Here is a 26,729-nt window from a genome sequence, read left to right as displayed (position 1 = left end):
GTTGGTACCTCAGCCCACCACTGGCTGAACTCAAACGGGGACGGCTATGATCTGAGGGAAAAATCCACAGAAGAGTAAGACCACTGTGAAAGGTCTTAGTCCATGGAACTACGGCAGCAATATGGAAACGTTTGGAAGGGGCTATCTCTTGAATCATTGTGGAGAGGTTCCCCAAGGGGTCCAGCGTCCTCGGAACATCCCTGTAAGCAACCTCTCATGAAGGCAAGTGGGCCGATTGTACAGTCTAAGGTTCACAAAGCGGACAAACAAACACACACCCCCCCAAACCACACAAAGGACAGGACCACCAGATTTAGAAAATGTCCTACAATGTGCATTTTATTCCATATCATTATACAATGTTCACATATAGTTAAAACTCTTACGAAAATGCCTTTTCTTTACCAATTACGTATGTAGTGCCTAGATATTTTATCCTGACATGGAGGACTGGAAAGGGGGTGAGCCATATTGAGCACTCTCCCTGCTGAGTTAAAAGGAGCTACAAGCGTGTCCGTTGGGAGGGAATGGAGATCTCACAAGACCAGTGTGGCTTTCAATGAATTGGATTTAATGAACATGGGCATGTGAAACCCACTGTCTTCTCTCACAGCACAACTCAAGACAGAATAAATTAGTGTTGGACAGACATCTGAATTGTATAATAGTGGACAAAAGACCCCTGGGCTCCTCGTGTTTAAATTAGCACCGATCTGCACCCGACTGTCTCCAACATCAGTCTTCCCGGTGACCCCACCTTTGGCACTCTGGCTGGAAATCTTTCTGTTTTCATGAGGCTTCCTACACTGGCTAAGCAAACTGCACACCTAAGCGCTATGACATGTGGCGATGTCAGCCTGGGAATGGCACGGTTAAATTGTAAGTGCCCCAATGTGGGCTTGCCTTTCTGTGTGTCTTTCCCCATCCCCCTGCCCTAGCTGGCTGTCTGTAGATGTTTCAGTGAAAGTGGTAGAGGTGTATAAAAACGCGTTGACGGGGTTTCACGGTAAGCATGTGTTTAAAAACAAAAGAAAACAACGGGAGGGAAAGGAGAGAGTGTGGCCGCAGCTAAGGAGGGTTTCACATGTTGTTTAGCTCCAGTAACGTCTGATCCAGCATCTGGTGCATACTAAGGTTTTCTTCTTTGGCATGAGCCACTTTCTCTGCGATGGGATTAGAAAATTAGGTCATGAGTAGCTGCGCTTCCGACCCGGTAGTGGTTTGTACATTTAGTAAGCAATCAGTCACACACAGAGAAGATGAGTAGCACTCCACATGCTTTAGACAGTGCTCCTGTCCAGACAAGGCCCCGGTGCACCCACACCAGCGTCCACCCTGACACAGAGTGCAGGGCACACTTGGTGAAGGCTCACCCACTGCGTGCTATGGGAATTAAGGGAACGGCAAAAACCAAAAACAGGTACAGCACTGTTACACAAACTCAAGATATTAACACCAGCGTCGATTCTGAGTTACAGGCAGTTAGAGGAGCTGGTAGCTGCGTCAGCACACAGCCTCGCAGGAAACAAAGATGGCATTAAGTAGGTGTCTGACCATTTTTTTTTTAAACAGGGTTTATTTCTAATGCTCACACATGGTTATCGACACATCTCATGCACACTTCATTAGGACATTCTCTTAGTACTTTTATAGTATTCCACTTATTAGCATGACACACTCATCAGATCCCAACACCGACAAACTTAATGAAGCCTACCTTTCAACCAGGGACTTCTCCTATGAGCGCCTGTTTTCAAAAGCTAGTTTGCCCAAGCATAGGTACATTGAATCACATTCCAAGCACTATACACATTATGAGGACATTAGGAATACAAATTTGCGATAGGTATTTAAAGCAGGACTCACAGCTGCTTAGAGGAAATAGAATAAAAACTTTTTTTTTTTTTTTTTGGTCCTCATCAGTCAGTTCAAAGAGGACCTGTGGCTGCAGGAAGAGCTGAGTTGACCAGTATAAATATTTTCACATACACATAATATATCGTAAAAACTTCTCGGCTTGTGAGATTTTAATCACGCTATACAGAGAAAAAGGCAGGCAAGCCTGGCCTTCTACCCGATGCCTTTCCTTCCCATTTCAGCAGAAAGCTATCGTTTTCGAGCCCATGGGCCATGGATTTCCTGAACATGGGCTCCATTCCTAGAACTTGGCCCAAGTTTTTAATCCTCATTCAGGGCCAGCTTTAGTTCGTTAGTTAGGCGGCGGTTTTGCTCAAGTTGATGGTAGAGTTGGTCTAGACAGGCCAGCAAGGGTTAGCAGAAAAGAAGAGGCAGAAGGAAGAGGTTAGCGAGAGTCAGTGACAGGCAGTTTACAAACTAGAAAATACAGATGCACAGGACAGCAACCGTGTACCCTGGCACAAAGGCCCTGTGCCCTGAGCCTTGCCAGGGTGCGTGGCAAGGCCCGGCAGAATGAAAGGAAGGGCTGGAATCAGTCCTGATGTGGAGCAGAGGCAAAGAGGTGCAGGATACACGGAGGAACCGATGCTCCTTTTGTACCTCATTAAAGCCACCCTGTGCACTGAGCTTCGTGCAGTTTGTGACAACAGATTCTAGGGCCGAGGCCAGCCCTGCCACCCATGCCTTGCTGGAGCTCAGCAGAGATTCCCGGTGAGCGCCTGACCAGCCCACAGCTGCCCACTCTTCCTGAACCCTGTCCTCTCTGTTCAGATTGCAGTGTAGTGAGGTGACCCTCCCCCCCAAGGCCCCAGGGCACACACAAGTTCTGAAGTCTCCCTCGACTTCAATAGTGTGTTACCCACAGCCAACAAGTATTCAAGTATTTATGCCCACTCCACACTGATTTGGAACTTATCTGCATGTGTGCTTCAAGAGAATGCCATTCACGCTGGGCGCTTGGTGGCATGTAGAAAAGGTGCCTGTCGCAGAACCCTAAGACAAGTTCGACCCCAGGTTCACACAGGGGAAGGTAAACACCAAGTCCTACAAGTGGTCCTCTGACTTCACGTGGCGCCCCCCCCTGCCGCCGCCCCAAGCCCTTTCAAACATCTACACTTGGTTATTGTGATACAAACTTATGGACCACCATATAATCCATTTGGGTGGCAAAGCAGCTCGCCACCGGACTCTGCCTGTGTCTGAGGATCCAGGGGACACCCGGTGACAGGTAAGGGACTAGGAGAAGCGGCACGTGTCACTGCTTTGAATGACGCTGGCTCCACAGAGCTGGACATTCTAACTTGAGGGTCTAGGAGAGCTCACGAGCCCCCCGCCTCTTGGTCAACCGCAGCACGAATGCTGCGAAGTGGGGTGCTCCTGTCAACTGTCCCTCGTAAATGGCAGGAGGTAGGGGAAGTTGCTATGGTCCTTATGTTTGTTGTGAACTATGAAGAACTCTGATCAACTCGTGCCTTTTTCTCTTACATTCAGAACTTCAGTTAAGCTCTCACCTCCTCCAGGCAGCGCCCAGTGAGACTTCTTGCTCTCTGTTGGCTCAAAACACATAATGCCAACCAGTACAGACTAACCTCATTCCTCTGTTCCCACCCACGGCCAGCTTATACAGGACAAAGAGCACGCCCGGCTCAACCCTTCTCACACCCCTGCTGCCTCCCAGTGTCTTCCATATACTTAGAGGTTGCAAAATAGAAACCCCATTACTACATCCACATCACCACCAAGGGAAACTGCCACCAGGAGCAGCAGGCAAAATGTCTCATTTGTGGAGGCCAAATGTTTAGCCATTGGACTAGAAGACATGGGAGAATCCAGACGCCAGTCAGGAGTTCAGTTTAGCAGCAGTGCTCCCCACGCTCCCCGTCTCAACTCACAGTGGGCCTCGTTCCTTCTAGCTGCAAGGGAGCCACTGGGTGACCTGAGGACAGGGGCCAGACACATTTGTAAATGTTCGCCCTCCTGTTCTGCACAGACCCCCGTTGTCTCAGAGCTGGCAATGCTGTTGGTCTGGTCCAACAGAGGCTCTTGGAAGAGTTGCTGATACAGGCTGGCTGCTGCTCAACAAGAAGCCTGCTGGCCAGATTCTTGATAAACCCAGCTTGCTGCCTATGCTTTACCACACACCTCAGGCTGCTTGGGATATGCCTTCATGATCCGCTCGTCCTCATTTCCCTTGCAGTGAACACTCACAGGAAAAGGGAGAAATCTCTGGGAGAGCCAAGAAAATTGTACCCCAAGATGCATGAACGACAGCTAGGCCGAACTCCAAGCATCATGTTTCTACTGAGGCAGAATCACTCAGAGAGAGAGGGCATTGCCATTAATCTGAACTTTAAAAAGAACAGGGTTCCTAAATCATGGTGAAAAGTGGGCCCAAGGAGCCTCAGGGAAAGAAAAAAACAGAAAACTGTAGAAGCCTTTGCATCCTTCAGCAGAGACACTGCCTGAATCCTAAAATTAGTCTGTCATGCCATTAACTAAAATATTTTAATTCAGACCTTTTGTTTAAAAAAAAAATTCTCTCTGCCTTGAAGACTTCAGAGTAAATGACTATTTTCAGAGCTTGCCTAAATTTATTTGAGAAGAGCGGTATGCCAGCCCTATTAGGCTAACGAATACCATTCAGGAGACAGATGAGGGTTACTCAGGCTTAAAACACAAGAGAACTGAGCCAGGCTGATGTTAAGAACTAAGGAGCTGCAGTGTTCTGAAGTCCTAATTCTGAAATAAAAGTCACTAAGCTGCTGTTTGTGGCTGAAATCAAGCATTGCTTCTTGGGGGGAGAGGGGCGATCAACGGCACTGGCCCACAAATGAGGTGGGAGGGCTTGCTTATGTCAGCACACCTGCAGAATACTTGATGTGCTGAAGAACACAAGAACAAGCCACGACTCAAAAATAATACGATTTAGAAATCCTATGATGTCATGCTTGTGTTCAAAATGAAGGTATTTGTATAATGAATAGACTGAAAGAAAAAAGAAAAAAGCTTCAATCCACCTCTGTCTATAAGGGCAACGAGTAACAACCACGGCTTATAATGCTAGAATCCCAGTTCTTCACAAGATGCAAACTCTCCAGCTATTTGTAAGACAGGATGGCTACACAGACTTCCATCACTTAGCCAGGGAGAGCCATCTCTGTATCGACACAGACAGGAGCCACACCCCAAACTACACTTGTGGTAGAGGAAAATGTTGCTCAAGCCAGGATTTGACTCCCACTATCTACTCTATGGAGGTCTGAACCCAGACCATCACAGTTCCTTAAACTGTAGGTGCCCACGCCTCATTCCAGCGCCTGGAAACCACAGCGCAGAGGGACACAGGCACAGGTGGTATTTTAAAAAGTTGTACAAGGAAATACTACTCTAAAAACTCCTGGTGTTGGTATATAATGTTAAAAAAAAAGTACCCTGAGATGCAGGAAGCAGAACTGTAGTTTTATTCAGTGTTGAGATGAAAATGTCAATAAATATGGAGCAAAAGAATAGCAAACAGGAAGAGCTTACAGTGTTTATTTTATACTGGGCGAATTGCTTCTGTACAATAGAAAGCACAGTCTGTGCCTGGCCCTAAGGTGGGCGCTAAAAGGAAACCTGGGTCAGCTGGAGAACAGACAGATGCAGAGCTCAGAAAACAGGGACATCCAGCTTGATGAAGGACTCTTGGGAGGAGTGAAGCAAAGAAACTTATCTGCATGAAACAAAAGGTAAGAGAAAGAGAAAAAGTGGTGCAATGGAAAAGGGGAAAAGAAAGAAAGAAAACCAAACAGCTGACAGCAGTATTTAAAAATGCAAGCAAGAATTAGCACACGTAAATCCCACTGCCAGCTGCAGCTGGGGGAGGCCATCCTTGGCAACTACTGCCTGGACCCAAGGCTGTCGTGGGCCATCCTTGAGGAAGATCCGTAAACACAACTGAAAAACAAATTTTAAGCTAAACCTCCTTTGGGGCCAATTCATCACACTCAAGGGCTCTCCCCAAGGAGTGACATATTTTAGCACTCGGGAGGGGTGTGGCTATAGATAACCAGGTCTCACTCTTTTTCACTAATGGCAGAGGAGAGGTCCGCCCTTGTTTCTATGGTGACAGCCAGGTCTCCCACAGGATGTTCAGGAACCTCCAAGGCAGCAGGCACAAGTCACTCTCCTGAAGCTACTATGTTTCTGAATGGTTAAAGATGGTTAAATCCCAGCTCTGAGGGATCCCAGCAGGATGAGAATGGAGAACCCCCCTGTGAAACTCTCCAGGGGTTAGAAGCACAAGCCGCACAAGTGTGGTTAGTAATATGTAAGTTAGCTGTATAAGTCTGGGGTCCCCAAACAAGGCCAACTACTACTGCCTCACAATAGTAAAACTGGACCATTAACTTCCAAACTCATATTGTATGAATGTTTTATTTCTTGCTTCTCTGATGGAGGCTGTGGCAAGCATTTACTGTGAAGTATTTTAATTCCATTCAATATAAACATAGCAAAAAAAAAAAAAAAGACTTGATTCCACAGGAGACCATTCATTTTTACTCTGAAATTAGTTCCTTCCTTCCTTCCTTCCTTCCTTCCTTCCTTCCTTCCTTCCTTCCTTCCTTCTCCTTTCCTTTTCTTTCCTTTCCGGCAGGGTCTCACTATATAGCCCTGGCTGGCCTCAAATTCACAGATATACCTGTCTCTGCTTTCCACCTGCTGGGAGAAAAGGCATGCACTACCATGCCCAGCCCTGCTCTGGAATTTGTGACATGAAGGGAGAGATGCATACTGGGTCATGCCCATTTCCTTTGCCTCAGATCCTCAATCACCTAACACTTTAAACTTAGAGTTCTAACTGAAAATGACCATGTTGTACTTCACAGAATCCTAGGAAACAACCTGGTATTTATTCCTAACTTCCTGCACCACTGCATCATGGCCTTCTAGTTTTACTTGAGTCTGGTTTAGGGTTCTAAAAGGACAGTACTCAGAGCCATTCAGAGTCCTGTTCATCTCTCGGCAGAAACAAGCTAGCACTTATGAAATAAAAGGATTCTGAAATAGTTTGCATGGACTGAACCCACTTGGCCTTTGTTAGTACAATGTGAAAAAGACCATGGCTATCCTGGGTTATGCAAGAGAGCAAACAAAATGTGCAGAAGTGGAGACCAGGGGCTGAGAGGGGAGTCACAGTGAGTTCACCACACAAGCATGAGGGCGAGGGTGCGAGCAGGCATGAACATTTACATGGAAGTCATATCGTTGAGAGCGTGGTCCAGCTCCTCGCTGATGGCCTTGTACTTCAGTTTCTGAGCATACAGCTCGTCTATGAGCAGGAAGTGGGAGGCAGAAGTGCAAGGACATGGAGAATGGTCAAGAGATGGAGGGTGAGCAAGGGTGGCGTGGGCGCCATCCCGACACGTCAGCAAGGAAAAGGCAATACATGAAGGGGTTGGTGCCGCAGCAGGTGGCCAATGCAGGAGGCGTGCGTTTTTTTTTTTTTAAAGAAATTGAAACAAAAACAAAGAGAACAAAAACCCATTAGAAAATAAAATAAGAAAGAGCCAATATGAAAAACACAACACCGAGGGTAGGTAATACCAACGAGCTATTAAACCCTAAAGACAGCCACGGAAGACTGTCTCTCCTGATGAGTAATGGGACGTCTTTCCTTTTACAGAACTGCCATTAATTACACTGGAGTAGTCAGCTGCCTGCAGCCATAAGCTACAGGGGGAAATACCAGAGGCAGCGAGTTCAGTTAGCAATGACAGTCTCTGGTGCTACCTTCAAAGCACTCACTTTCTGTCCAAGCCAGACCGGGGGATATTGGTTCCTTAGTGGCGCTTAAACTATTCCCATGGTCCTGCCTCTCAAACCACCTGTGGCTGGTACCAAAAGCTGGAAAAGCAAAGGCAGCCACGGTCTGGAGCTATCACTGTGGCTTGTCTGCAGTGTAATTTTTTTTTTTTAAAATGGTGGTGTTTGTGTTTTACCATACACTGCAGGCTTGCATCCAAATGCCATTCTCTCTTCTCTCTGCTTTTTGCTTTTTGTTATTTGTTTTTTTCTTTTTCCCAGATAGGGTCCCATTGGCTGGCTTAGAACTTGCCACACAGCCCAGACTGGCCTCAGACTCACCAGCCTTTGCCTCCTGAGTGCTGGGATCAAAGGTGTATGGTACCATGCCTGGCTGCTATCTCAGTAATTAACTGCAGCACCCTCTAGGTCCTTCTTCAAGCCCTTCTGTGATATATGGTGGTTTTTGTTGTTTGTTTTTGAGTAATGCTTAAGTGTAGTCTTGAGACTCAACACCCTGTTGATTCCTATCCTCTACCCTTTCAGGATATAGAATATTTTGCTAATGAATGACTTAAAAAAGAAAACCAAACCAAGTCTTTCTACTGGGGTCACAACTTGGAAGACAGGCTGTGTCTAAAACAAATCCACATTGTTCTGACAATTAGGAGACACGGACAGAGACACAGAACACCAGAGTCACATTCATCTATAATTACTGCACTCAGTGAAAAATCGCCCAGACCCACTTCTGAAGTACAAGAAATTAGATGTAAGCTGTCTGGTGGCTTGCTAGTCACCCCGAAAACCGAGGGCTTAGGTCTGAGAGTTTCAGCGTCACATGGGAGAACCCCAGAGGACAGTCGACAGGAAGTGTGAAAACTGAGAGGCATGCCAGGGTGGAAGGCCTCAGACTGGATGACTGCTTTATCAAGACAGTTATGTTCAACCACAGAACTGAACTTAAAGCGTTCTTACCTTCTAAGTCATCGATGCTTTTCTCCAATTTAGTTACTGACCTCTCTGCAAACTCAGCCCGAGTCTCAGCCTGTAACGATTTAATTCATTTGAGTCAAGGTCAGGGAGTTCCTGCCCAATAGCTACAGACAGAGGGAAAACCAGAAGCCAAAACTCAAGAGTATGCGTCCCGGGCGACGTCAGGTCCAGCCGTCACTGTGGGCAACGGCAGCTGGCTAACACAATACGTGAGCTCCAAGAACACCTTTTGGACCACACAACCTGTTGCCTGGACTCACTCCACAGAACCACAATCACAATCCAGTCAGTCTCCTCCAGTCTCCCCCAGCGTTACCTCCTTCAGCTTGTCAGAGAGAACCTTGATCTCCTCCTCATACTTGTCCTCCTTCTGCGAGTACTGTAATTAGAAAGAGCAGTCCAGATGTCAGGCTCTACACTCACGCCTTCTTGCACCAGGAACGTGCCAGCCCAACCAGCAGATGTTGGGATCTCCTAGCATGTAACAGAACCTCAGGTATCACATGGCACAGTATAATACATTCTCTGCTTCCTTACCTATTGCTTTACATGGGATAAGAGTGAGATAACTTATCCCCTTGGCACTTTGTTTAAATTGAATTGGTGATTTACCCAACGTAAGACACATTCTCTGCTAATCTTTTTAAATTATTTTATATTTTTTTCAATCACACTATCCAATAACCATTAGGAAATCTTGGAATGTTGCCCCTTGCTAAAATGCCTCCCGTGCTGTTATCTTCACCAACAGCGCCTCTTTGGAGCAGCTCTTAGGAAGATGTCACCCCACTCCATGCTCCTGGCCTACCTTCTCAGCCTGAGCCTCCAGTGACTTCAAGTTGTTTGTCACCGTTTTCAGTTCTTCTTCAAGCTCGGCACATTTGCTAACGTTTTCAATCAGAAGCAGAAAGGGTGGGAGACAAGCCCAAGGAACGAGAAGAGAAAAAAAAAGGAAAGGGATGGGAAAAAATGAAAATGGAGTCATAGAGATGGAGGGCTGCCTTAAAGTAGCCAAACCACCAGGAACGAAGAGCTTGGTTTTGCCACAGGCTCTGTCCTCCGTTAGTGGAGGGGCAGGGGGACAAAAGTCCAGCATCTCCAAGGTGTGATAATTTGGCTTCTTGTCGGCCACCCTTCGGAGTATTAATGAAGGGAAAAACAAAGAGCATAAAGGACCAAGAGAAAGCACTTGAAGCAAGATATAAATAGCAGAGGGTGTAGTGAAGGTACAGTCATTACACCAAACCAACCGATAGGCATTGGAAGCGCAAAGCTGTCTGGGATGCAGTTAAACCTAAAAACCACATGTGAGCCTTCAGTACCTTATCCTCTGCAGCCATTAATGCTTTCAAGGTCTGATCCATTATTCTTAATTGTTCTTCCAGCTGTCGAACTTGGCTGTTAGTGGACACAGGAAATGCACAAGGCCATTCACAAAATCAGTGCAGGTAAGGCATGCAGTGCCACACGCATTCACAGACACCCCACACGGCTCCTCCGTGCTCCTCGCCCGCAGCTCGTCTGCATCACGCTGAGTGCGCAGGGAGCTTGGAGCTGAGGTGGGTTAACGTGCAGCTGCCGGAGGCCATGCTGTTCAGTCACCTGCTCTGCGGCACCCCCGCGCGCGGTGGCTATGGCCCACTTACCCTTCTGAGAGCTCGGCCCGCTCCTCTGCGCGCTCCAGGTCACTCTCAATGATGACGAGCTTACGGGCCACCTGCGGCAGGGCAAGCACAGCAGACACGTTGTGGGCTTGGCACACTGAGTGTAGGGGGTGGTTACAGAGAGCGCATCCATTGGCCCTAGGGATTCCTGTCTACGAATGGAATGATTCTTTTTCCTCAGGGTGAGGACAGGCAGCTCTCACTCAGCACCCCGGCAGAGGGAGACCACGGCCCCTCTTATCAAGGCCGGAATGGTTAGCCCTTCCCAGGTGGAGTCTGGATAATTACACAGCACCCAGGCCAATTCTCGGAATGAGGGAAATATGAAATCCGCAATCTTAAAAATAGCAGGTGATGAGACACGAGGAGGTATTTTAGACTGAAAAGGAAGGGGCTGCCGAGAGAGCACCAAAAATAAACCCACGGATGCCACCACGCAGAGATTTGTGCTGCACAAGGCAGGATCCAGAGAGATGCCTGCAAAGTCAAATCTACAGTCAGCTACGCAGCCCCAGAAAGGAGGCTCCTCCCTGACAGCTCAAGTCTACCGGGCAGTTTTGGACAGCCGTGATGAAATCCAGAAACGAAACAACAACAAGCCAACTGGAACCTACAGCCATTCTGTCTGTTACCAGGTCGCTTTCACGTGGACAACGCCAGGCTCTACGTCACTGCAGAGCCTGTGCTGACAACAGATTTCTACTACCCTGGAGAGGCCACTATGAATCTCCCAAAGAGCTGTGCGGTCTGTGTCCGCTACAATGTCTGAACTGGAACAAATAAACCACGCCAACAGGACAGCTTTCTTCCCTCAAAAAGCCCAGCTCTCCTTCTTCCTGGCTAAAGGCGTTTCTGTCCCAGCCTTTAGGGTGTGGGGGAGTATCGTTCTGTCCTGCCAGCTCAGACGACTGGCTGGCTTCACCACCGTAAGTTTCTGCAGGTAAAGGAATCCTGCTTCTCGGAGCCACCCACTTCCATCAGGGAAGACGACTGCTACACCCAGGGACCCAGACAGCATTCAACTCCCCCAAGACCACAGCTGGGATTCTGTAAGGCTCTGGGCCCCAGAAACTGACCTCTTCATACTTGCGGTCAGCATCTTCAGCAATGTGCTTGGCCTCTTTCAGCTGGATTTCCTGAATTTCCATCTTTTCTTCATCCTTTTGGGCTCGGCTCTCAATGACTTTCATGCCTCTGGAAACAGACAAGCAGGAAGAGCCAAGATGAAGGGAAGACCAGTGCTGCTGTGGAATATGAGGCTGCGTGCACACAGATAACCAAAATAGAGCAGAGTGTCACTTATTTTCCAAAGCACAGAGCAAAACTTTCCAGAAGAGACACTCGTTTCTCTCTGTCCACTGTGGAGGAGATCTTTGGGTACCATGAAAACTTCAAGTCACCTAACCTTGAGCAGAAGGTGCTATGTCAGGATCCTTTTTGAATCTGGGAAGCACGGGAATAAGGGACGCCACCATGCTTTGTTTGTTAAATGGAAATTCTCCGCCTCCTTCAGATTGGAAATGGATGGATAGCTGGGCACGGTGGTACACCATTAATCACTGCACTCAGGAGGCAGAGGCAGGTAGATCTCTGAGTTAGAGGTCAGGCTGTCAACATAGAGAGTTCTAGGACAGCCAGAGCTACACAGAGAAACCCTGTCTACGGGCTGAAAACAAAAAGAAAGAAAATGGATGAATAAGTGTTAGGGGGCAACACTTATTATGGCATGGCGTTATAGTTCAGAAAATGATAACTGATATAGTCTTTATAGATTTATGTCATAGGCTAACCATAAGTGGATTTCATTTAGCAAAATTTAAGGAAGCAGCTTTCGTAGAGCATTATTTTTTTTAAAGACATTGATTTTTATTTGATGTCTGTTTGCCTGCATGTTTGTATATGCACCATGAGTGTGCAGTACCCGCAGACACCAGAAGAGGGCATCATAATAATCTGTTCCTTTTCTTCTAGTCTTGTGTTGTAAGATTGCCATAAAGTTCATTACCAGGAAGAAGTCATTCACAAGACTACACAAGACACACCAAGACATAAACTAGTCATCTTAAAAAATTTCTGAGCGCTTGGGTAGTAAAGAAAAACCAAGTGGCAGTAAATATCAGGCTGAAACTTTAGCTCACAGGTTTCCTTAGCCCTAAAGTCTGCAGCAGCTCTTTATACCTCATGCCAAGGAGCAGAGGTTCACTTGAAAGTAGTGGTGGAGAAGCAGACCTTCACCTGCCCAGTTTCCAGCAGGAGTGAGGCACATCTGCACTGCTGTGAGCTCATGCTGCTGTGCCATCCCCTACCCAATACAACACTCTCCTCTCGTGGTTTGTATGGCAGAGTACAGAGGGGAAAAAAGCCTTTCAGGATGCACGAGGTTAGTTACGTGGTGTGACGGTTAAAACAGACGGTTGACTCAACAGGATCTAGAATCACCTAGTGAACAAACCTGAGGGCACGCCTGTGAGGAAGCTTCTAGACTGGGCTAGTGAGAGTGACGGGACCCACTCTACCTGGGCAGTCCCATCCCACAGGCCGAGTCCCTGACTACATAAACATGAAGAAGCTAGCTGAGCACCAGCATTCCTTGCTCTCTGCCTCCAGACTGTGGCCTCAGTGTGACCGACCGCCTCACGTTCCTGTCACGGCCATCTGCCCACCAGAATGGGCTGTACCCCTTTGAACCATAGGCCAAAATAAACCCTTTCTTCCTTAACTTGCCTCTTGTTAGGTGTTCAGCCATGGTAGAAAGAAATACAGCTGGTCTGTGCCAACCATGGTCCCTTTGCTAGGACAAGGCTATGTCTTTATAAGTCAGGTAGAGCGAGGTTATGGTAGGAGTATGTGCAAGACACAGGAGCACCTGACTGTGCGTACACCTGTTAAATCCGGAACATTTCACCTATGCAAAGTCTATAGCTCTTATCTATGCTTTTTCTTCTACCTACTTGAAGATCATGGTTCCTTCCCCTAGGTCTGAGACTTCTTGATAAGTATAAATATATGTGTGTGTATGTATATATAGAAATATATAAAAAAAAATTTTATGTGTATGGGTGCTTTGCCTGCAGGTATGGCTATGAATCATGAATGCTATGAACATGCATGCCTGGTGCCCACAGAGGCCAGAAGCCGGCATCAGACACCCTGTAACTCTGTTGGAGTTACAGACATTTGTGAGCTGCCATGTGGGTGCTGGGACTCAGACCAGGTCCTTAAAAGAGCAGCCAGTGCCAAGCGCTGAGCCATCTCTCCAACCCCGCCTGCTGTGTATGTGTGTGTGTGTGTGTGCAGGATGTGTGTACACACAAGGAGCTGGGCCATGTAGGCTCACCTCTCGCTCTCATCTGCAGCCTTCTCAGCCTCCTCCAGCTTCTGCAGAGCTGTGGCTAGACGCTCCTGAGCGCGGTCCAACTCCTCCTCAACCAGCTGGATGCGTCTGTTCAGAGAAGCCACATCAGCTTCAGCCTAGGTGGAGAGTGAAAGACACTTCAGAGCTGGGGAGAAAGTGAGGGCGGCACCTTCAGGAACTGGCCGGCTCTGAAGTATGGGTTCCAGACGGGAAGTCTGGGCCCCGGTGCAAGCTACCTTCCAGCATATTACAAGCCCTGAGCAGCTCCAGTCCTCACACTTGGAAATACACAAACCTAGAAACAATGCCCAGTGGACAGCGAACCATTAGCAACATGCCGGCTCGCAAGGCGCCTTTTCTGCTCTAGGGTCCAGCCTTGCCTTCACCTGCTGGATGCAGGAGCGCTGTTCTCTGTGGGCTGGGGGTGTGGATGGAGACACCAGGTCTTCTCCAGCCACAGAGTCACCAGCAGGATGATCAGAAGTTGGAATGCTGAGTTTCATCCCGCTGTCCTGTCCTTTCTCTGAGCTGTATTCTCAAAGGAGCCTTAAAACAAAACTGAATGCTTTAAAATCCAGTGGTTTTAAAAATGCATACCAGGAAAATAAAAAAAATAAACAAAACAAAAACAAACAAACCAACCAACCCCACACATGGAGATCTAATACAACCTAGAAACTTTTCCCTTGCCCCACCTTTTTAGTAATGGTTTTAGAATAACTGGCCTCACTGGAACAAGGCCAAGATAAATTTCCCAAGGGTTTTTGACCTAAGCTTATTGGAATTTCTTAAAAGTCAAAGTTGCTACAAGAAAAGTTTCACAGGCCCACGGAGAAACTGCAATGCAGATACTCTTTTTATTTGGAATTTAGCTTTGAGTTAAAGTGTTACTTTCTTGGGCAGGCAATGGTTGCTTCCTATTGTAAGCGCTTTTGCTCTGAGCCTGGGAATACTTGCCTCACTGCTATAGGGGCTGATCCCAGGCTGTCTGGAAGTGAAGGTGGTACTTGCTCATCAGAGACCAAGTATTTATCCTTACCCATTCTGAATCTATGAGCCCATGGGATATCTAGGCATCAATATTCTAACAATTGCAGTACATGCTTCAGAGCTGCTGGCTTTCTATGTACCTACCTTTACTGTATGCTGCTTCCGGAGGCCTGGGCTCCATAAAGGTCTACTGAACTGAGCAAGTACAAACATCCTAACTAGAACAACGAAAACCTTTGAAAGCTCATGAGAGAACCAGAAGTGCACATGCAGTTAAAAGAGAGGTGGTCATGGCTCAAGGCTGTGACCCAGGAAATGAGACCATTTAGTTCTGTGTTCATCTAGATCTGTGCCAGTTTTGTCTGGAGAAGGGCCTCAAGCAGGCCATCTCCCACCACCAGGAATGACTGTCGTCTTTTTAAAAAATATATAAACATTTAGACACATTTATCTCAAAGAGAAAAAACTACAATGTAGTAACTGGCTGCCCTGGGCAGAAGGCTGGGCCAGTGGGAAGTGAACTGGAGGAGGGGCACTTAGAGCTGAGCCAGCCCACAAGGTCAATCATTATCAGAAATCAGCTTGCAGTTGGGCCAAGCTGCGTTGTGAGTGACTGCGTTTTCCCTTGAAGGGTGAGGGAAGACAGGAGTAACCAATTTCTCAACTACAGAGAACCACCTTTGAACAATTATTCCTTTTTTAAAAGATTATTTTTTTTAATTTTTAAATTTTATGTGTATCAGTGTTTTGTCTACATGTATGCGTGTGCACCAACCACATGTGTGCTTGTGGTGCTCATGGAAGTCAGGTCTAGAACTGGAATCAGGAGTTACAGATGGTTGTGAGCTACCATGGGGGTGCTGGGAACAGAACTTGGGTTCTTTACAAGAGCAGCAAGTGCTTTGAACCTCTGAGTTGGCTCCCCAGCCGCTTTAATCGGAAAATATACACATATTAAGGCTATAGTTTTGGGTCAGGCTAAATTTCTTCATCTTGTATGTGTTCCATTCCTAGAAAGAACTCTATTCCTATTACAAACAGGGAGGTGGGCGTGGAGAGGGAAAGCAATCCTGAAAACCCAAGTCAAGCCCAAACCAGAAAGTCAATTGGGATCAGTGGTTCCAGCCTCCCCCCTTTCTTTTCTGACACCAGAGTGCAAGGCTCAGGGGCACCTCCCAATACCCAGTGCCCCAAGAAGACTAACTGACATGAATATACTCTGACCAGCATCAGGGCTGTTACTGCAAGAAAATCAGACATCAGACAAGTCATCTCACTCATTTTTTAAAAGTGCCTGTGCGGATTTCTCTAGAACGCCTAGGTCATGTTCAAAAGTACCTTTCATCACTATATCCTTAAATATCTCCCACACTCTTCCCTCAACATTTTTTTTAGAACCCTAAACTCTCTGACACTCAGGTTATTTAATGTCCTCCAACAGGACCAGCCAAAAGGTCCTCACACAGGATGCCTCTGCAGTAGCTGGGCTTACGGACTGGTTCCTTTGCTCCAGTTTCGGCAGAGAGATGACTAGCATGCACAGCAGCGCGACAGGGAACACCTCCAGAGGGTATACTCTGCAAAATGAAGTCTACATAACGAAGCCCCATCGTTTGAACTGGAACAGGACCTGGGCATCGCACAGGGGCCACCACGAGCTGGACACATGACCCTGCTGAGAGATGTGTAATTGAAACAGAGTCCTGGGTCCTGTGCCTAGAGATTAAGATTTGATGTATGTAAATGGTTCCCGCCCCTGCTCCGTCGCTCTCCAAAGAAGCCGGGGAGTGTTGCAGAAGCTGCCCAGCAAGCCATGCAAGGCAGAACTGCAACCCAAGTCCTTCGGCTTCTTAAAGATGAGACTGTGGAAGCTTCCGGATTGGTAGCTCTCACCTCTGCAGTCTTCCTCTCCTAGACAGCAGTGTGGAAGGTTCTCACACCCCAAATAACTTAAACGATTGTATGGACAGACCCTGGCTAACACCAGCAGGGCAGTCAGGGCAAGAAAATGAACAAGTGACCTCAGTGCTTCTAAAGGCAAGGACTCACCAGGACACTGCTCAGTAACCCTCAAGGATGAGGACTTGAGATGAGCGCCGAGGATTCACTATCAGACCACTTTCTTGGTGGGGAAACTCTGCATTCTGGCTCCATGGGCTCCCTCATGCTGCTCTAATAGAGATTCTGAAGCTCTCCCCAGAATTCAAGACTAGTTTAACTTCATAATTAAAGTCCTGTCTCTTTCTGATTCTTCCACCCTCATTTTGAGGCTGTTGCCTAGACTGGCTGGTCTGTATTGCTTCTGCCCCAGCATCCCAAGTACAGAGATTACATGCTTGAGTCACCCCGATTTATTATGTTCTGTGTCCGTAGGTCCACACCTGCCACCTTTAGCAGCTTTTATTTCCGTTTTCTTTTTTCTTTTTAACCTCCAGGGCTGAGGCTCTTCTAGATATTTCCAGAAGGCCTCTGTACCACAGCACCCAGGTCCTCTTAAGTACCTCTTGTTGTCTGTCAGTACAAGCCCACTGCCCTATATCCACCTGTTGTTTAAAGGCAGATAGAAATAACAAGGCATTTGGGAGGGTCAGACTGCAGATGCAAATTCCTAGGCAGGTAAGTCAACCTTAGTGTATGAGTTAGGTTTCTTCTAACAGTGGTCCCACATACACCAGCACTGCTAGCGAACGGCCTGTGGTGCTAGTTTCTTTCACTGGATTCCAACATGTTACTCAGAAAGAGACTGCTGTATTGTCGAGACTACGAGCCCTGGTTCAACCAGCACCTGGTGCTCACCTGTGTGAGATCCTTCGTACTGTGCATAATCCCTGACCCTGTAAGTACCAGCTCCCACCGAGGAGGTGCTGCAAGCTCACCAATCCCACCCTTCGCCCTGCCCCCCAACAAGGAAAACAGGTACACCCCATTCCCTACTCAATAAGATACTGTGTAGAAATAATACTGTACCCACTCCAATGCAGCAAAATGTTATTCCAAACCAGACTTGAACAAAAACCCAAGACTTACATGAAATTCTCATGTTTTAATCAATACAGGAAGGAGAAAACCCTTTACTCTGAAAACCAGCGCTCTGGGATATATTTTCAAAGTCCTGACTGAATCAGAGTCAGGCGTGGAATGATCAAAGGTCAGATCTTTTTATTTCATGTACACTGTAGTCACACAGAGAGGGTTTCACCCTGTTTGCTGTGTAAGACCAAAGTGACTTGGGGCCAAGTTAAACTTCTGCCCTTATATGGTCAAGAAAGGGGGGAAAAACACAAGGACGACATTAGGGGCACTCCCATGGATAGCAGATAAACACAGCCTCCTCTATCTGGGCCAAAGCCTGTAATTTGTGAGGCATGTCTGTGTAGCGAGAAGGAACAGAGCAAGGTACTGAGGTGCCTTTGCTGTGACTGCATGGGAAAGTGGGAACCAGAGTATCTTCAGTCATAGCCAGTCTACAAGTGCCAAGGCAAGCACAGAGCACGCTTAGTTTCCTGGTTCCAGAAGACGCAGCCAGTGCTGAAAGGGCTGGGAATTTTTGAAAATTGGTTACTTCCCATGATTAATAAAGTTAGCCATTAAGAAACTGCCTGCAATTCTGGGTCTCCTCATCTGTTAGGTTTCTGCCCAGAAAGCTGGAAGGCGAATTGCCTTTCTTCTACTTTAAACACACACCCCACCACCCCACAAAACCCTTAAGTCACAAGACCCAGAGTCAAGTATTACATCAAGCAATTTCATTCCAAGATTCTGAAGGGCCCACACACCTTGGGAAAACAAACGAGGAGGAAGTGATACCTGCTTTTCCAAGGTACATACCAGTTTAGTAGAGCCCATTAAGCCTTCCTCAATCTCTCAGAACCTGAACCCGGGCCAACGCTACAGTGAAATATTTTTTTGCAGTGGCTCATGGCTTTGCCACTAAATCTTAATCTTTGCTGCCAAGAGAAACTGTTGTTGCTAGCTTAACTCACAGCCTAAGCCTTACCTAATAACTACCTAAATTACCTCCATCCGTATGCACGTTCCAGGTTTAAAAGTCATGAGTAACCAGCAATTTGCAAGTGTCTCACCAGTGGTCACACTCAGTCTCTAAGTTGCTATGGAGTCCTGACCAATCACCCCGCTAGACGTCTCTCCCAGCCAAAAAAATGACTTTAAAATTTCTCTAAAAGGCTTTAAATTGTTCTAATAAAGACATAAAGCTTTGAAAAGAATGAAAGCTCTGTCCTTAGCGAACTAGCCTGGAAATGCTGTTGCAGAAACGATGAGCAGCCTCGCAGGCAAACCTACCAGCAGTCCTACCAGGCCAGGGGTCCTGCGGCTCCATCACTAAGGCCTCTTCAACCCACAGTCGGTCCTGCCAGCCTGCCCACTTCCTCTCCTCAAACTGAAAAAGTAACTGTGGATTAAAAGCACTAAATGGGGGAATTTTATGGGTAATGAAGTGAGTAAGGCCATTTCTCGGAGCCCTTGCCAAGCAATTAAAGAGTGCCAAGCAAGGCGGTGCTGGGCATTGTTAATAACAGAGCAGGTTAAGTAGCACTATCTCTTTACATACTAACCGTATTTTACTCACAGGGAACCAGAGCACCAACAGTTGTCCCCAGCTAGTGAGGAGATGGGCCAGGATTCGAATCCTGACAAAGTGAGCCCAGCACTCTGCATCCTGTTACTAGCCCACAGCGGTTAGCCAGGTATGGGTCAGCGTTAAGGTATCACCAGCCACCTTGAGTCATTTGCTAACTAGTCCTCTTAAGCAAATACTGTTAGTTATTTTTTGCCTGTTGATTTTCTTTTATATCTTTATCCGTATTTTTTATCTTAAACTTCCTCTAGTTGGGCCTTCCTCTTAGGAAGTCTTAGGAAGACTCCCTCGGTTCTCTGTATTTTACACAAACAAGTCGCAGAGCTTCTGCAAGACCATTCCAAACAATGACTCAGTTTAGAAGAGTCCTGTGTATATTATGCACGGCTGGATAACATGTTACTGTTTCCCATAATATTTCCAAGGTGTTTGAATACCTTGATTTTAAAACTCTCCCTCTCTCTAAACCGAAAAATACCTAATACCTACACTCCCTTTGAAACCCTGTTGCTGCTTGCTGGATACATTTGCCTTATGATAAAAAGAAGCGAGGGACTATGTTCAACCTGGACAAATACAGCAAGAGATACACCCAGTAACCGCTGACAACTTTTTGCCAAAACTCGTAACAAAGGGGTATCTATTGTCGAGGAAGGTCTAGCTGGGAGATGGGAGGGCTAAGAAAGCCAGGGCTACAAGGGCTGCAAGCCATGCAAGGTAGCGCTTAACCTCGGAACCCGGTATTGCCAATGTCTTTAACCTCCACAGAGAGACAGCTTCTAGGGAACGGGATCAACAGAGACAAAGTCCAGCATCCCCAGGCCACGGAGTCCCAGTGCTTCTCCCGGGACTGAGCTTCAAAAGGAAGGACGCCTCCCTCAGACCCCAGGGTGAGTAAATAAATGCCAGCGGCGCAAAGTACGCATCCCGGGGACCCGATTCATGATCACCCCAGAAATGCAGTCCCCTCACAGGAAAAATGCCGCTCCCAGAACCTTCTCAACAGCACTCCCGCTCTCCGCCGCAAGAGGTTTTACTTTAGACTAGAGGGATACACAGGCAGGGCTGAGTAGCGGGGTGCCAGATGGCCTAGGTGCGCCAGGTGCGGCGTGGGGGGCCCCGGGGTGATGGGTGGGTCCCTTACGGTTTCCCGCAGCTTCCGCTCCTGGTCCAGCTCGCGCTGCAGGCTGCCCGCCCGCTCCTCCGCGGCGTCCGCCTGCTCCTGCAGGCTCCGGATCTTTCTCCGCACCGCCTCCAGCGAGCTGCTCCCCGCCATGGCGAGGCGGCGGCTGAGGCTGAGCTCCGCAGCGGCTACTGCTGCAGCCGCCGAGCCCAGGTCCGGTTCGTCCCGCCCAGGCCGCCTCTGCAGCACCGGCGCCCCCTGCGGCCCAGGAGCAGCCCGGAAGTCACGGCCACCGGGCCGCACCAGAGAGCGGCGGGCGGGAGCGCAAGCGCAAGGGACGGGCGCGGCGGGCAGGCGGGGCGCGGCGGACCCCGGGAACTGGCTGCCCCTGGAACCACTGCGCGTGCGCGCGGGGATAGCTGGCTCCAGGCTGCCTAGTCTAGAGGGAGGCTGCCGCAGGAGGGCGTTTGCTTCCAATGCACAGAGACTCAAGTGGCCTCAAGTAGAGGACCTGGATGATAAAGTCTGTGGCGACTCCTGCTGGCCGCTTAGAGCGCCCTGAAATTCCGATTTCCCTGAGGCTGAGGCTGAGGCTGAGTGCCCTGAATGTTACCTAAAAGGACTCTTCTGGTCTTAAGGAATGTCACCTTTCTGAAAGCTAAACGCCTTGGCGTCTCCTGCTGGTCCCCTAGAGGGCATTGTAATCCCGGTTTCCCAGAATCTGAACAAGGAACTTGGAGCCTGACTTATGGCTATCCTAAAAGAAGAACCTCGTGAAGAACCACAGAACACAAAATCCTGACTACAAGAACCCCAACACCCGAATTATCTCGCCAAGTGTGAATTACTAGCTGACAACGCGTAGTGGTTAGACCTCCCGTTCTCAATACAGCTTCTCTAGGTTTGAGCCTCGCTCTTAGGTTTCTGCTGGCTGCGTGGCTTTGGACAAAGGACTTTTCAGGGCTTCATCTCTTAGAAACCAGTATAATAGTACAGGGCTCTTCACGGGGCTCTTGAGAATTATCAGATAATAGGAAACACTTAACAGTGCCTTACGTATAGTTAAGAACTCAAACATTATAATTAAAACACACAAGCACTACCTTTAGACTTTGGCTGCACCCCATAACCAGTTGTGCAATCCCAGGGAAGGCAAGCTTCCTAACCTTCCCCGGTTTTAATTCAGCCTGATATCTGGAATCCGATGAGTCGGGGCTACAAGACCACAGAAACCTGCGAGAGAACTTCTGGCTGCCAGCTGGGAAGCCTCGTGCACACAATCTGCTAAGAACCCATCTATGCGTTTTTAAAAGCCTGTTGAGTCTCTGGGCTTTGTGTCCTGCACCTTCGTCAGGGTGAGTTGTTAAAGTCAGTCCAGGACTTGCTGGGGGGTGGGGTGTGCGGTGGGTGGTGGAAACAAAAGCACGAAAAAGCCAACTCTCCTGCAAAGCCCGTCTTCCCAAACCGGAAGACCTGTGGCTTCCGCCGCAGAGGCTAAGCCTATAGACCCCAGCGAAGGCCTTCACGTCCTGTAGGTGGCGCCTCTTGCTCAGTTTCCAAGCAGTGGTACACCTCCTTCCAAAACTCACAGCCTTGAGGATGCCCATGCAGGGCATCTGCAGCCCCCCCCCCCCCCGCCCCCGAGGGCAGCCGGGCAACAGGCTGGCTTGCCCCACTCGCCAAGGCAGTAGGCAGCCTCCCCAGTGATTTACTGTCTCGCTTCTCAAACACCCTAGGAAGTCAGTTTCTGGAGAGATTATTTTCGCTCCGATGTCCCTACAGAAAAGCTACCGGCAGCTAGCGAGTTTTAGCTACAGGTTACAGTCCCTCGGTTGTTTGAGGAACCTGTGGCTGAGTCCCATCCGAAGAGATCCTGGTGTGACTGACTCAAGGGAAAACCTGAGTTTAGCTAAGCCTGAGTCACACTGCATTGGGAAGAAGATCTAGAGGGATACAGACTCACATCCTGCAAATGATCAGCTACGTCACAGCTAAGAGAGCCGAGGCAGGACTCAGCCTCACTTAGGAGAAAAACCAGTAAAAATCCAAAACAGGTTACTAGGAATGTTAGCTCCCGAAAGACAGACAGCCTTTTAAACTGTGTTGGTAAATTGGGACAATGTTTTTTAGTAATAATAATCGGAAAACAAATTTTTTTAACACAAAACAGTAAAACAGTCCTCACTGCAATACTTCAGGAGGCCGACTTCTCTCCCACCTCTTTCCTCTAGAGACACCTGTGTTTTCCTCTTAACTCTTAGCTAGTTCAAGTGAGCCAGGCTCTCTCTAAATATAATGAATCTTGACAAAATTCCTTTAACATTCTTAGTCTCTAAAGAGCTTACAGTGTTTAATAGAGGAAGATGATCAATACACTAACCACAAGAGAAACACACATTCACACCATATTTAGAGAGTTTTCCAGCTCATAGCAAGAACCAAAACTGGCTTTAAGAACCTCCCTCTCCTCCTGGCCCCGCCCCCACAGCTGACTTTAAATAGCCTCTTTCTACATCTGCCCCGCCATTCCAGTGTCCCCCCCCACCGAGAGTTCTCATTAAAGACAAGATTACCATTACATAGTTACAACAAGTATTATCTTTTCTCCCTTAAGAATTATAGTAACTTTTTTTTCCCTCCTCCCGCTTTCATTGGTACTGGCTATTTGGAAATTCTCTGAATTCCTTTCCTTATAAGGGATATCTCTCCCTGATCTATCAGCGGCTCTTTTGAAAAACCTAAATAAACCTCCTGCAGGAGAATTTGAGGGTGACCGGCATCCTCCATTTAGTGTACAAAGCAGACATCTGATTCATGTTATACAGGCTCAGAGTTGTGAAGGTTTCTTGTTGTTCTTTTTCTAAGGTCAGGTAGGTTTTTAACGTGAGTCTTAGTTAAATCAGTGCTTCCCCAGTTTCCCTTAAGTTTTCCAGAAAACTCAACTGTCACTGGAAAAAAAAATTTTTTTTTTGTCTGATCCCAGTGTTGGTTATCTGGCCCACAACCAAGAACACTAGATAAAACTCAAGCCTTTCACCGTAGGAAAGGCCAGTGCAGATTCCAGTACCCTTGGGTAATCTGCATTACGCATTATCAAAACAAAAACACAAAGCAAAAAAACCTACAAATTACACACTGCTGTCGAACTTGGGGGTTCAACTTCAGAGTGTAGCTTTCCCTGCTGCTCAGACATTCTTGGAATTGTTTTCGGCTTCCCAAGGAATTCTTTTCTAATTGGGCCTCAGGCTTGGCTGGCTTCTCCCGTGGAATGCAGCGGTGTGAAAAGAAGTCAGTCCACTGGAAAAAGCGACCCTCGGTTTGACTTCTTAGAAGTGGCTACGTCCGTAGCCAAGACTCCAGTGGAGTATGGACAGGGGTGCTCAGCAGGGCCGGAGATGTGTCTCTAAACCCCTTGGAAGTGTGTGGCGGTTGTCAGAGCTGACAGGTGGGGGTGGGGCGGGCAGGGGGCAGCCGGCTCACTGCGCCTTATAAAGCGCTGAGCTATATATAACTCCCTGCGTACTTTCTGGATCTAGTGCCTCAGATTGCAGACCCAAGCAAGTATCGTCTTCCCTGGGCAGGTCTTAAGGTTTGCCTGGTGAGAAAAGGAGCGCCTCAGACTGTCCCTGTGGCCCTCAAGTTTAGCCATCGAAGTAAAAGTGTGAGTACGTTTAAAGGCCAGGCTCTCTGTACCCACCCAGGCCAGGCCTATCGGCGGAAACCACTGGAATTAACGACTAGGCATTCCGTTTCGCACAGACCTCGGTGATGACACCCACGCTTCAGAGGTTTTACACCAGCAGGGGGCGAAGTTCGCCTCCAGCAGTCCCGTTTCAGAGGCTGTGTTCTCCCAGCTTCGCGCCCACCCACCTCCAACCGAAGGGGAGTAGGTAAAGAGGAGGAAAAGGAACGAGCGGAGTTTAAAGGAAACGTGCGCAGCGGCAGCAGGGGCGGCATCCAGTGCTCTGGGCCACGGCCAGGCTGTGTGCAGGTGTCCTGAGGAGGAGGTTTATCCTCTCCCTCTGCTCTGCAGCCCCTGTGGTGACCCCCAGAGCGGCCACGCAGACAGGTGAGGGAGGCAGTGTGAGCGTGCACTTACATCCGTGGCCTTTTTCTCCGCCAGCTCCAGTTTCTCCTGGGCATCTTTGAGAGCCTCGGAGTATTTGTCCAGTTCATCTTCAGTGCCCTTGAGTTTCTTTTGCAGTGACACCAGCTCATCTTCCAGCTGGGAGTTGGCGGTGGAGTACGGGGGAAGGGAGAGGGGGGTGGGGCGGGTTGCGGCAGGCAGCGTGATCCCGCAAGGCGCGGGGCGAGGGTGCACAGACGTAGAGGACAGGACAGCGGGAGAAGGAGAGAGAGAGGGGGAGGGAGAGAGAGAGAGAGAGAGAGAGAGTTAGCCGTTCGTGCTCCGTGCCGCGCCGCGCGCCCGGGGTACCTTGGCGGCGGTCTCGTCGGCCGCCAGGAGGCTGTCCTCCGCCTTGTGCAGCTCCTCCAGCACCCGGTCCCGCTCGTCCTCCGATGCCCGCAGCAGCTTCTCTTTCGCTGCGATGTCCTCCTCGAGCTGGGGGCAGCGGCGAGCGGGCGCGGGCGGCCGGCGCGGACCGGGCGTAAGACACACAACAGACGGGGGCCGAGTTGGCTGGGGCCCCGAGGGCTTAGGGGTCGCTGCTTTGGGGCTCAAGGGACCCTACCTGGGCAACCTCTGTCCCGGAGCTGGAACCACCCAGTGACTCACCTCGCACCCCCCCGCCCCCTTCCCCGGGAGACGACTCAGCGAGTTCAGGTCCCCAACTTGAGGGGTTCCGGAAACAGGCCCCCCACGTTTGGCTAGCTTTCCATCGCTTCTTCCATTCTGTCCCAGCTTTGCTCTTAGGAAACAATTCAGCAACACCTACCCCCCCCCAACCCTCTTCCCTTCAACGTCTTCATCCCTTGTTGAAGCTCTTCCAACCAAAAAAGTCCAAGAAGTTTGGACACTCCGGGACTTGAGCCGTGCCCCGCTCCCCCGCCCTTCCCTCCAGCCAGCCCGGGGAGGTCGTCTTCCTCTCTCAAAACGGATCCCCCCATCCTGAGAGGCAGGAGCCTCTCCAGGGAGTCCAGCGGACCTCACTGCCCGCGGGAGCCTGACAAGGGCCACGGCCGTCCTCGGACCAGACAGAAAAGTTAGGATCAGCCTAATTCTCGCGCTTCTTCTTGGTTTCTTTCTTTCTTCTTTTTTTAGACGCGCGCCCCTGAACGCCCTGGGCTGGGGCTGGGGCAAGGGTGCCAGGTGGGGTCCCCGGGGCGATGGGCCAACGCGGAGTGGGGGGTGGGGTGGGCTCAGACCTGCTTGCTCCGGTCTTCCGCCGCCTTCTTGTCAGCCTCCGCCTGTTCGGCTCGATCCAAGGCGTTCTCTTTGTCGAGCTTCAGCATCTGCATCTTCTTCTTGATGGCGTCCATGGCGGCGGTGGCGAGGGGCCCTCGGGCAGCGGAGGGAGAGGAGACGCGAGCGAGCGCGGCGGGGCGGCAGAGCGGAGTGCGAGCGCCGGGCTGCCTGCTGCTCCCTGATATGTACTTTCCCAGGGGGGCGACCGCATTCCTAAGGACAGCCAATACTTTTTTGGAAAAGCTCGTTCCTCCTGCCCCCTTTCCCAGTCTCCTGCCTCCGCCCCGTGCCCCCTCCTCGCTCCTCCCGCGGGGGCCGCACGCCCATTCGCTGCCGCCTCGCCGGCCTCACAGTTGACGGTGGATATGACTATATATGGGACCCGAGTCTCCCAGGCGGCGTTCGGGCGAGGCAGTCCTATTTCTAAACCTGCACGCCTGGGAAAGAGCGCCCAGACCTCGCTGGAGCGGAGCCCGGCGCTGGGCGAGAGCGTCAGGCCACCTCCCCGAGGCATCGCCTGGCCGTCAGGGTCCCCACGAGAGCCCGCCCGGAGCACGCGGGGATCCTGGGAACCGGGCAGGTGGTGTGTGCGCACCGGTCTCAGCTGTCCTCCAGATCCTGGGGTGCCCGGCCCAAGGCCGCCCGTCACAGCCCCTGCACCTCTCCTCTGAACCCGGGAGCCCTCAGTACCCAGCTAGCTGTGCCCCTCTGGCTGCTCTCGGCCCACCAGGTGTAGTCTAGGGCTCTCGTGCTTTGGAGATTTCAACCAGAGCAGAGAAATAGAGCTGGAGGAAGGTGTGCGGGCCCACTCCTGAGACCCTGTCTCCTGCCCCCGATGGTGGGCACAATGACACGCGTAGGAGTTTTTTTTTTTCACCAAAATGGGGGTAGGTAATAAAATATTTTAGGCAGGGTTCTGTGCGTGTGTGGTGCTTTGG

The 26,729-nt window shown here is 49.3% G+C and overlaps 1 protein-coding gene across 27 annotated transcripts; it reads right to left on the bottom strand.

The window, feature by feature from the left end:
• Window positions 1–312: 312 nt before the first annotated feature.
• Window positions 313–26,057, bottom strand: Tpm1 (tropomyosin 1). 27 transcript variants are annotated; one of them, XM_060384844.1, is made up of 10 exons: window positions 25,752–26,038; window positions 24,862–24,987; window positions 24,526–24,651; window positions 13,699–13,832; window positions 11,438–11,555; window positions 10,344–10,414; window positions 9,506–9,581; window positions 9,014–9,076; window positions 8,680–8,749; window positions 313–1,163 (listed from the first exon to the last, which is right to left on the bottom strand). In XM_060384844.1, exons 1-10 carry the CDS (start codon window positions 25,863–25,865, stop codon window positions 1,081–1,083), a joined length of 981 nt encoding a protein of 326 aa, XP_060240827.1. In that variant the 5' UTR covers window positions 25,866–26,038; the 3' UTR covers window positions 313–1,080. The 27 variants fall into 27 exon arrangements, with proteins under 27 accessions (XP_060240827.1, XP_060240825.1, XP_060240824.1 ...); XM_021638311.2 differs by lacking the exons at window positions 313–1,163; window positions 9,506–9,581; window positions 24,862–24,987 and adding exons at window positions 5,436–5,629; window positions 7,150–7,228; window positions 10,020–10,095 and having other exon boundaries at window positions 25,752–26,050; XM_021638308.2 differs by lacking the exons at window positions 313–1,163; window positions 24,862–24,987 and adding exons at window positions 5,436–5,629; window positions 7,150–7,228 and having other exon boundaries at window positions 25,752–26,044.
• Window positions 26,058–26,729: the final 672 nt, after the last annotated feature.

The sequence above is a fragment of the Meriones unguiculatus genome, chromosome 6 (assembly GCF_030254825.1).
Source record: "Meriones unguiculatus strain TT.TT164.6M chromosome 6, Bangor_MerUng_6.1, whole genome shotgun sequence".
NCBI classification, from domain to species: Eukaryota; Metazoa; Chordata; class Mammalia; order Rodentia; family Muridae; genus Meriones; species Meriones unguiculatus.
Note: the sequence above shows the minus strand (reverse complement) of the source record. Positions and strands in the feature narration are given on the sequence as shown.